Source organism: Peromyscus eremicus, chromosome 7 (assembly GCF_949786415.1).
Source record: "Peromyscus eremicus chromosome 7, PerEre_H2_v1, whole genome shotgun sequence".
In the NCBI taxonomy this organism is placed as follows: Eukaryota; Metazoa; Chordata; class Mammalia; order Rodentia; family Cricetidae; genus Peromyscus; species Peromyscus eremicus.
In genome coordinates this window covers 45,806,757-45,818,995 of record NC_081422.1, presented here as the reverse complement: position 1 = coordinate 45,818,995, position 12,239 = coordinate 45,806,757, and the positions used below count along the sequence as shown (strand labels likewise).

Sequence of the window (12,239 nt, the reverse complement as noted above, 5' to 3'; positions counted from 1 at the left end):
TGATTCACAAATCTCACAATTGCTAAAGATAATTCTAGCCAACTTCAAGCCTTGGGAAGCCATTTCTCTATAAATCCATCTATCTGTCACTTATTGGTGATATTTTTTCCTAGTTGTTAGTGCTACAAACTAACTGACCTGAGTCTAAATTTTGTGTCTATATTGCTATTAGTTGAGACTCTGGCAAAAAAACACTTAGTCCAGTATGCTCATCTATAAAATGGATCAAAATAAATAAAGCATGTCAGTTGGCAAGTACTATAGTATCTTCAACAACTGCTCAGAGTAAGTACTCAAAACTGTGTTAACTAAAACACTAACTCTTCTTTGTCCTTGGTATGGTTTTATTTTGAGTGTGTGTGTGTGTGTGTGTGTGTGTGTGTGTGTGTGTGTGTGTGTATAGGTGTACATGCATGTGTGGGTGGAGGCCAGAGGTCACCTTGGGATACCTTCCTCCATCATTCTCCACATTGTTTTTTAAAGCAGGCTCTCTCACAGAGCCTGAAGCTCACTGACTCAGCTAGACTAGCAAGCACAAAGGATCTTCCTGTCTCTGCTTCCCCAGTGCTGAGATCACAGGCACATATCTTCATACCTGGCTTTTCCTGTAGCCCTGACCCCCAAACTCAGGTCTTAGGCTTGCACAGCAAACACTTTACCAACAGAGCCATCTCCCCAGCCTCCATTGACATAGGTTTTTAGCAGTAATTCCTTATATCCAATCACCAGATTTTCAAAGATAAAACACATTTAACGTAGTAAACAGAAGACAGATGACTTTCTTGTTAGGAACATAATCCTCTAACAACCCACTTGACCTTCTGTGACACATCCCTATGCTGATAGGCCAGAGCAGGAACACAGCCTCATAGTAACCTGAGTCATGCACATTTAACTTCTTTCTGTGTGGTAAGAGGCATTATTCCAAGTTCATCCAATCCTTGATCTTGTGACCAAAGCATAAATTGTATATCTTATTGGAATGAATTTTGATAAAGCAGGGGTGAAACAAGAGATTTCTTTGAAGAGTTGCTGTGTAAGAGACAGAGGAGTGTCTCTTCCATCTACAGGAGTTTGGATAAATTTTCATCAAGCATCAGGAAATAGGACTCATTGGGATCCACTTCAAATTCAAGATTTCTCTTGTGTTAATGAGAAAACAGCATCATTATCTTCAGCCTTGGCCAAGTTGACCTGATGACCCCATGTGTACCCGATGGTAACTCTTCCATTTGCTTCAGTCTCAGGGGACTTCAGCAAACGTGTGTACCAGGGCGTGAGAGTGATGACCCCATGTGTACCCAATGGTGACTCTTCCATTTGCTTTAGTCTCAGGGGACTTCAGCAAACGTGTGTACCAGGGCGTGAGAGTGAAGCACACCGTCAAAGATCTCCTGGCAGAAAAGCGATCCAGGCAGACAAGTAGCTCCAGACTCGGTGTAAGTCCTGATTCAATTCCATCTGAAGTCCTGCAGGTTTGAAGCCTCTGTTAAAGTTCCCTCTCTCCTCCCCTCCTTTCCTAACCTCACTCCCTCTCCCACCTCCTGGGTCTGATTTTCCTCACGAGAGAGACCTTCCTTTGCCTAGGACATGCTTCAGAACTCCTTTGACAGTCTTAGTCCTCCCTGTACGGACGACCTTTCCTTGTTGAGGACACCCATGTAACAGTGTCTGGGGACTTGATTGGTGGCATCAAGGTTTGTGCTTGCACTTTTATTTGCTACACTCTCCCTGGTGTCCTCCTCACCCCACTTTACAACAGTTTTTTGCTTCACTTTTGGAATGCTATGTGTATCGCTATTCATTTGCTATTGGTCACGTGACCCTGGAAATAGAATGTGTTACTCTTCACGTCATGTAAGGAACAGTCCATAAATGCTAGCCCTCCTCCTTACTAAGGTACCTGGTGTAATGGAATTAACATGAGTAGAGAGGGCACTTGTGCCTGCCCGGGACCATCTGTGTATGTTACCACGGGAAAGTCTCTGAACCCGACAAGAAATAAATCAACCAAAATGACCTTTAGGGTTCTTCATGATGTAAAAATGTCGGACTGTTCATTACCTCAGGGCATGTTTGTTTGCTGCTGGCAATGTTTCCAGAGCTGTGTGATCTAATTAGCTGGCTACTTCAGCTAGTGACAGTAGAAACAGGTATGCCTGGACTTGTCCACATCTCCCAGTCACCGGTTGAGAAAGGCTCAGGGCTTGAGGATACAATGCTGACCTTTCATATACATTGTATTCTACACTGGATAGACGTGATTCACAATAAATTCTCTCTGAAAATCCCAGGAGGTGTTTTGAGCTTCATTCCTATCTGTCAATCACATCTGTGCTTGTAGCTCTACTCTGTGCCTAATAAATTGTACTCGGGTCTCAAAAAGTGACCAGAGAATGGCAACAGTGTTTGGCTAACATGGTAAGTTAATTCCATGTATTCTACTAATATAATAGCCTGAATGCTGGGCATATGTAGATGACCAGAAATAAATGGAACAGCCACAGGGTCACACAGGGGAAGTACTTCCTCCAGAGCACCTGCTGATGTTGTTGGTACCACCTTCAACACTGCTCCAATCCCTATGATGTAAGTGATCAGCTTCAGAATCAACTTCTGCGGCAAGAACACCTTTTAATGAGCATCCCTGCAGCCCTCCCTTCAAACAGCCTCTTCCCTTCTAGTTTGACACTCAGAGCTCAGCTTCTACAGAGAAATCTGAACAGCTGGGCTCCTTGTCTGATCTCCATTCAGTATTTCTCAGGGTGCCTGCTCAGAAGCATCTGGAGGGTGTGTTAAAAATATCATTACCAGACTGAGAGGGAAAGCAGAGGGAGCGGGGTGGGGGTGTTTCCGAATCTACTCAAAATGAACAATTTCCACGCATAAATGATGGGGATTGCTCAGCCACAGCTTCAAACAAGAGAACAACTGACTTTTGAAACCTAATAAAAAGTCCCAGGAAACCATCAAATCAGATAGACAAGAGGCACATGTAAGGACATGACAGGCAGGGAATGGGCTTTGTATCAATACCATGTGGATGAGGGTAGAACTCACACTTTTCGGTACCATCAATATCTACATACAGATAATAAGGCACAGTTACAGACTTCTATTTTAAAAAATGTGCCATATAAAAAGACAACAAGGCAGGCTATATCCAAATGGTGACTCCATTTATGTTTCTATAAACAAAAGACCTATAAATATCGTCATAGATTTTGTATTTTTCTCTCTAGTTTTTAAGTTTTTCTTTTTTAAGAGATAAAATAAGCACAAGAAGTAAGTCATGTTATTTAAATATCAATATTTTATCAAATCTTTGAGGCTTTCATACAATATATTTTGATCATATTCACCACCAATTCCTTCCCCTAACTCTTCCCAGATCTCAACTTTACATCCTTTTCTTTCTATAACCCACTGGGTCCAATTTTTGCTGCCCATATACTTATGGGTGTGGGGCCATCCACACGAGCATAGTTAACCTCTCAGGGCTGAATTCTTTTGAAAACTGACTCTCTCTCCTTAAGAAGCCATCAACTGTCCGTAGCTCCTCTCTTAGATGTAGGGTTTATGAATCCCTGAACCCCTTTCCCTTCCATGCTGGGATGTTAGCTGGCTTCATCTTGTCCAGATCTGTGCAGGCAAACACAGCTGCTGTGCATTATGAATGCAGCGATCCTGTCATGCCCAATGGATACCTTTTTGTTCTGGTCCTCCTTTTCCCGTGGCTCTTACAATCTTTCCAACCCCCTCTTCTGCAATGGTCCCTGAGCCTTTGGAAGAGAGGGGTGATACAGATGTCCCATTTGTGTCTGAACGCTCCGCACACACTTCTTCTCTGCACTTTAACCAGTTGGGATTTTCTATGTTAACTGCTATCCACAGCACAAAGAAATATCTCTGGTGAGGTCTGAAAGCTGTACTAATTGAAAGCATATTATTCAATTTCACCTTAAAATACAGATTCTTGGGATTGTCCCATTCATGAGGAGGGGGCCAGGGAATGATCATTTTGACACTTTCTACAGTCTCCTTGAAAAATTCTTTTGCACATTGCTATTTACAATAAAGAATAAGTACCCTAGCTTCACATAGCACAGTGGCTTCTTATTGCTTATCTATCTCTAGAAATGAGAAAATGGGAGCCAGATATGTTGAGCACATAGACAGTCTGCTAAATACCAAATAATCTGGTAAGAAGAAAAATACCTACACATAAAAAATATACATTCATACAGCCAAACACTAAATGGAATGCTTATGATCAGACATGCAATATGAAAATAGCTATAATATTTATATAAGGATTAATTGAGGTATATTTTCTGTGTAATATCTCATTTCATGGGCACATGAATACATATCCTCTGAGATATGTATTTACAGTTTCCCATTTTACAGATGAATATGTTGAAAGCTAGATAAAGACAGGGACTGGTACACTGGAGAGATGGTTCAGAGGACCTGGATTAGGTTCCCAGCATCCCAGTCAGGTGCCTCACGACCACCTGTAACTCCAGTTCCAAAGGATCTTTCACCCTCCTTTGGTCTACATGGACACCCTCACACAGACACAGACACATAATCTTTATTTTTTAAAAAAGTGTACAGTTTGCAAATAGTAGATTTGCTGAGTCTTAATTTCATATTTAAAAGAAAGCTCAGACTGGACTAAAATAGAATAACCTTTGACACATGAGAGAGAGAGAGAGAGAGAGAGAGAGAGAGAGAGAGAGAATGTGAAGGAGAATAACTATCAGATAGAAAAAAAAAAACTAGCAACAGGGAAGTAAGTCACCTCCAGCCATGGTTTTGACAGGGCCATTCTAGGTGGTACAAATGTACCTTAACTCCACATTCTCATTGTAAGCTCTGAGTACTAGAATCATCTTTCTCACTTTAGTGATGTTTGAGCTTCAGTGATCAAATACGTAACTCCTATGTGAGCTCATTTGGACTTTAAGCATCTCTGAATTGACTTTACTATCTGCTTACTACTTAAGAATACTGAGAGATCTGTCTAGAGAGGTATTCCCACCAGTCACTACCCACTCCCAAGACCTATTTCTACCCCTGCTGTAAATGTAATTCGATGAGCAAAAATTGTGGAGCCCCTGCTGCCCCAGACCCAGCACAGGGCTCTGATTTCACAAGCAGTACCAAGACTGCTTCCTTTCCTTCATACTGATGCATAAGGACACTATGAGTCTTCAGTCTCAACTGCGTTTATAATAAGGAAACTACTCACGAGGCATGTTTAAAATTTTCAGCTGACAGCATGGCCAAGGACCCATGACTAACGGCCCCAACCAAAAACTGAACTCTCAAAGATCCTATGTCAATCCCCTGGGATTAAATATCTTGAGAGTGGTTTACCTGGGTGGGCACTTAATGCAAGCAGATGTGTGCTTTGCAAGGGCAGTTTTGAAAGGGAAACACAGAGAAGATACAAGATGAAAAAGCAAAGTGACCCCTTCATCAGAGGTTGGAGGCAACAAATCAAGGAATCCCACATCTGCAAAAGCAGATGTGGAAGAAGATGGGTACCCTGTTGAGCAGCATAGTAAGGGCAACCTTGCCAGGGACCGGGCTTTGAATGCCTGGCCTTCAGGACCATGAGAACACATTGAGATGCTCTCACTGTGGTAGGCTATAGTTAGCCTAGGAAACTAGCGCATGGATTATGAATAATTAGGTCCCTCCCAACTGATACGCTTCCAGATGTAGTTATTAGATGCCCATGTCACCCACCACCTGGCTCCTTGTGACCACTCTCTGAATAAGGTGACACCGCTGTGGTTTCTATCTTTACCAAAAATTTCCTCAAGAACAACTCTCATGATTTTGCAGTAAAGTTTTGTAAAATATCATAAAAACAAAAATCTTGTATCAAGCAGGGTTTTCACAGAATCATTTCCATCTATTTTATCTGTTATGCTATGGCTTAACAACTGCTACAATTGTGAATTTTCTTGATATTTCTTTTCTCTCGAGTGTATTTTCTGTCATTCTTCACTACTCCACTGGATTTCAGCCAGGATAAATACACACCATTCGCCAACACCTGGTACCAAAAAATATATAATTAGATTTCTGACCAATTAAATTTTTTGCAACTGTACTACAATTGAATTCATAAAAGCTAATCATTTAATCATTTAACTTTTTAAGGATAACACCACCAAATTCAATAAACTCGTTATCTCTAGAACAAAGAGAAAAATCAATAAGCCTAATTGCCAGCATTTTTCTGTTCCATTTTGAAATTCAGTCAATGATTCACAGACTATTGAGCTCACTAATCAAGTTTTTCTTAAGCAATCATGAAGATTCATCTGGAATCACTAAATATACGGCAGCTGGCAGGAGGGTTGGATGAGAAGCTGTTTGGAATTTCAATTGTGTGGGAGGGTAGGGAAGCACATTGTCCTGTATGAGAGAATTAGGAGGGCCTGGAACCATGGTCTGGCAGTTCATCTTGCCCACACATTGGTGGATACGGTAGAAGCTTTCATTCTGAGCACGCCCACGGAAACACTGCAGTCAGTGACAATAAGCAGATATGAAGGTTCGAGTTAATATTTTACATAAACATGGGGAAAAATAAATAGAAATATCTGGCTCCGCTTTTGAAAGCCTTTAACTGAAGGAAATGCCAAGAGCTATTCCATGTAGGAAACATTTGGGCTATGCTCTCTTGAATTATGCATAAAACAAACGAAAAACAAAACTTAATTCACATAGTGTGATCCTTTCCTATCAACCCCAAGTGTTAGCTTCTCAAATATCAGTTATTATACCTCTGATCTCTTTCTACCCAGTCCTAAATCCTTCTACTTCAATTTGCTAATTAAATCTCGGTCAAGGACGTTCAGGATATGGCCATATTGTCAGCTGGAGTTCGTGGTTAATAATTTGTCCTAATCATTTTTCTGGTGAAAATGTTGTAAGTGGTGGAATGAAGCCTGGCAGAGGGTCAAAGTGAGTTCTGAACAGAAGGCAAATGGGTGCCGTGCAGCATCTGTATGGCCTGGAATCAATGAACATGTTTGATCTTCGGTGAGGGGCGTGAGAAGTCTAACTGCAGGACAGGTGTCCACTGGCTAGCTCTGTTTGGGGGACTGTCTTTGCACTGGGGCTTCAGTGGGAGGTTTGTTTAGTTCCCTGCTCAGCTGCTGCTTTGCTCTGCCAATCACATGCACACTCCATTTACCACCGAGTATAAACCTGTGACATCCAGATCTTTAATTTGCATCTGGATTTCCTGTGAAATAGTAGCGGGGGTGGGGGGTGGGGGGGTGGATATGCAACTGGAAACCATATGTGATGTCATCTCAAAAGTTTCTTTGACTGCCCTGAAACTTTGGAAAAATGTACTCTCTTCTGCTTCCGGAGAAAGACTGCTGGGGACTTGGTCTCTTTGTGGCCCTCACTGTGGTCAGTTAAAGTGGTTTGGGGTAATCTCATTCTCCTTTCTAAGCCTCAGCATCCTTGTCAATAATTAAAGTTGAACCATTTGCCTGGGACTGCGCTCATCTCAGTATCATTTTTATTTTTATTTATCTCTATGTGTGTGCATGTGTATTAGTCATGTTTGTATGGGTACACATGTGTATGGGGGTATGCATGCATGTATGCACATGTGTATGTGTAGAGGGCAGAGGGAGCAACCTCAAATGTGATTTAGGAGCTCCTTGAGGCTGTTTCTTACCAGGCTGGAACTCACCATTGTGCAAAGGCTGACTGCCCAGGGTACCCTAGAAAAGCATCTCTCTTCACTTCTGTAACTCTGGAACTACAGAATCCTATCCCCACGCCCACCTTTTTCCTGAGGACTGGGGGATTAGACTCAAGTCCTGGTTTCAGGGCAAGCACTTTACCAATTAAACCATCTCCCCAGGCCCATTCATTTCTAAGTAAATTGTACTTTATATATTTGAGATTTGCAACATGATGCTGAGATAACATGTAGATAGTGAACTGGTTACCATAGTGACGCAACTTAACATATACACAGATGAATACACACACACACACACACACACACACACACACATCATTGTACATAATTACTCTTCTGTGACAAAAGCCGTTCCAACTTGTTTCTATGACAAAGGTCCCCAACAGTAAAATTGTGTGAACCACATCCCCAGTACTGGGCATGTCAGACCTTTAGACTGGTTCTACCTAGTTCCTCCTTCGGACTACAGCTCAGTATTTCATTTCTGAGACCTCTTCCTTCACTCTCTTTATTTTGGTTATTCAATTTCAAATGTTCTTATCAAGCTATTTAGCATTTAAAATAGTCTCTGGCATCTTGGGCGATGGCTTGGTGGCTCCTGGAGGCCAGGGAGATGGCTCAGTGACTCAGGGGGGAGCGTGCTTTTTGTATGCATGAGGACTTGAGTTTGGATCCCATCCACTCAAGTAAAATCTAGGAGTAGGGGTATCCATCCATAATCTCAGTGCTGGGGCCAGGGAGGGATAGGCAGAGATATGCAGATCGATGAGGCTCACCAATCAGCCATGTTTGCCAAGAGCCTCTGTCTCAAAATGATGATGATGATGATGATGATGATGATGATGATGATGATGATGTAGAGGGGCTGAGGAGATGGCTCAGTGGTAAAGAGCTTGCCTCACAGGCATAAGGGCCAGAGTTCCTCTGCCCTAAACTCTTACAGGTGCCAAGAAAGTGGCTACTGTCCTTTATTTAACTCTATCATCAGTGGGCCAACGCTGGAGATCCCTGGTGCAAACTGACTATGAGAACTAGCTGTATTTTTGAGCTCCTGGGTTTGGGTTTGATTAAGAGACCCTGCCTCCGTGAATAAGGTGGAAGAAGTATGTACATGCAGGTGCACACTCTCAAACACAGGTGTGCACACGCACATGCAAACGTGTACAAACACACATACATATCACAAATACACCTGTATATCTCACATGGGGAGGGGGTGGGGGAAAATGGCCTCCACACATGCATGCACAGATAATGCCACACATACATGCTTATGCACACGCACACCACACAGTAGATGAATAAAGAAATAAATCTGAATCTGAGTCCCTGAGAAGTAGCTTGTCCCTAGTGTGCAGCGTCTGTGAGGTAGTGTTGGAGTTCATTGTCACTCAGGAACCAGCCGAAGTTCACCTAAGACAGGAAGAGGCATGGTGAAGAACTTAGGCTGTACAACTAGATCACCTCAATCCACACCCCAACTCTGCCATCTACAAATCATGTGTTTTGCTAATTCTGCCTCACCTTTCCTTAAACCTTGCCAAGGTTATCATAAAGGCCACAGTTAATATTTGCCATGGCCTTAGCGCAGCATAGATGCTCAATAAATGCAGTTTCTATTAAGTATATACTGCATACAAGGCTCTGTGCAGGGCAAGAATTAAAAGCCATGTGAGAAATCCCTTGCCCTGGAGCTCACACAGTTCTGTTGGGGGTGGCAGGGGGAGGGACTGTATCTGAAGAAGAAAATTAAAATAGCAAAATAGTTTTGTCCCAAGTCCCAAGAGTGATTGTGACCCTCAGCGAACACTATGCAGTTTTACACTGAGGGATGCATGGACATATGGCTGGAGAGAACTCCGTGGAGGGTGGTGTGTCTTAAGCTAGGGTTTGAAGGAAGATGACTCAGGTGAGCAGTGGAGTCCAACAGAATGCATGGAAGGGACAAAGGTCAAAGGAAGGGAGAGCCCCACCCACCAGTCTGCCCCATGAAATAGGTGAACATTTCTGCCTGCAGAGTGGAGAGGTGAGAAGGTGGGAAGCCAACCCTTCAAAACTTGCATCCAGCCCTGCCTAGGAGAGTTTCTCCGATACGCCTTGGAATCCAGAGACGTCATTTTCTGCTTTAATATTTATTCCATTGCACTACAATTGTTTGCTGTCCTAAATCTGCACCCCACCCCACCTCCCAGCTGATTAATGTCTTGCTATCTCTGCCTGTCTCTTCTGGATGAACGGCAGTGTGATAGAATGGCCAGGGGTTGTCTTTCAGAGTTACAGATCAGGCTCGGACTCCATCAGTAGAAGATAAACCTAATTTCTGAGTCTCAGGTCTGTCCCATGGAAATGGAGACAGCAATACCCACCATAGACAATGATATGAGAGACATTAGGCTGTGTCTATAGAGCACCTGGTTCAACACGTGACATGTCCTGAGGGCTCAGCATGTGGCAGCTTTTCTGGATGTTATAACAGTTGGCACATGGCACCACTTGATAAGCCCCAGAGAAAATAAGTACCAACCCCAGGCGGATACACACTCGATTATGGGGTGTTCTGAGAGCAGGCCTGGGTATCAGCTATCCCCACCCTCATTACTATCATTTCTAAAATAATGGAAACATGTCAAACCATTAACTCAGTCTTTCAGAAAAAAAATTACTTACTGAGTGAATGAAACAACAAAATGGCAGAAGAGGGGGGCAGCCGTCTCAAATTTTGTTGTTTGAGGGGTTTTTTTTTTTGTTTATTTTAATTGAATAATTATACATATTTGTAATACAGTGGGATATTAAATATACATGTATAATCAGGAAATGTGACTGGCATGGCTGCCATATCCATCCCCTCCAACACTGGCCATTTCCTTTTTAGCTCTGTAGAATACACAGTCAGTTATCAGCCAGCATTTGATTCTGCTAGGCAATGAAACTTTGAGAGTGTGGCTTCTACTCCAGTGGTTCTCAACCTGTGGGTTGAGACCCCTTTGTGGTCAAATGACCCTTTCACAGGAGTCACCTAAGGCCATCAGAGAACACAGGTGTTTACATTACAACTCATAATAGTAGCAAAATTACAGTTATGAAGTAGCAACAAAAATAACTTTATGATTAGGGGGTCACCACAACGTGAGGAACTTCATTAGAGGGTCACAGAATTAGGAAGGTTGAGAAGCATTGTTCTATTCAGGTGCATCCTCCTACCTTTTAGCCACACTCCTTCCCTTCTCTCCACACATACCCCACTGGCCTTTCCCAGCCTCTGGTAACCACTCTAGGAGATGAACCTGTATTTCCAGACATGACTGAGAACATGTAGTATTTGACTTTCTATTTCTGACCTATTTCATTTAACATAATGGTGTCTAGTTCCATCTGGGTTGCCACAAATTACAGGGTTTCCTTCCTTTGAGGCTGAATAATATCCCATGTGCATATGCACCATATCTTCATCCACCTGTGGGTAGCTCTGCTCACTCCTGGCCTCAGAAGGAGCAAGCTTACTTGGACACTAAGCCAGTGTCACCCTCTTCCCTTTTGTGGGTCAAGACAGCTACAGCTGAAAATGTAATCTAACAGCTAGAGCTGAGATATTCCGACTGCTTCCCAAATATCCCACCTCTTTCCTACTCTTAATAGGGATTTGGCTTATTCACCATAAACTCCATTTCATGAAAAGCCTCACTTCAGATGGCAGAGAGAAGACCACAGCCGAGATTTGCTACCAGCTTACTAACCTAATATGACGTCCTGAAGCTACTGGTCCTCTGTGTGAGAGGGTCTTGTGAGAGGTGTACAAGGGGGGCAGGGATCAGTGTTCACTGCAGCTCAAGGTGTCCCCTTCTCTCCACTTGGCAGAACTGTTTTTCTTCCTAACTCAACATTTCCTCAGACCTCGAAAGATATTCCACCCATGCCCCAACACACACACACACACACACACACACACACACACACACACACACACGCACGCACGCACGCACGCGCACACACACACACACACACACACACACACACACACACACACACACACCCTAAGCTCTAACTCCTAACCTCCGAGGTCAAGCTTAAGCCCCTCTGTATTCTGAGAATGATAAATCCTCTTTCCTCAAATTAAACTGTTTTTTTATAAGTTGAGTTTTCAAGGAAAATGGAAAAAAGAAAAAACATAAAGCACAAAAACAATCACATGACCTACAAATAGTCTGACGCTAATTTTAATATCTGGTCAAGGACTGTCACAGGAGGTACAATTGAGTTGATTTTCATCCCTTATCTCCATCATCATCATCATATAATAATAATAACAATAATAAATAGTTGGTTGTGGTGGCACATGCCTGTTTATCCCAGCACTGGGGAGGTGGGGCTGGAGGATCAGGAGTTCAAGGTCATCTTCAACAACATCATGAATTGAAAGCTCCATGAGACCCTGTCTCAAACACTAATCATAATAGCTATCATTTACTGGGCTCTGAAGTAGAGACTT

The 12,239-nt window shown here is 42.8% G+C and overlaps 1 protein-coding gene across 1 annotated transcript in view; it reads left to right on the top strand.

The window, feature by feature from the left end:
• Nucleotides 1-1,304: 1,304 nt before the first annotated feature.
• The window catches only part of Pou2af2 (POU class 2 homeobox associating factor 2), a 31,183-nt gene continuing 20,248 nt past the window's right edge, over nt 1,305-12,239 (top strand). The window contains exon 1 of the mRNA XM_059269032.1: nt 1,305-1,439. Within this exon, the coding sequence (XP_059125015.1) occupies nt 1,305-1,439 (135 nt within the window). The remainder of the gene's footprint in view (nt 1,440-12,239) is intronic.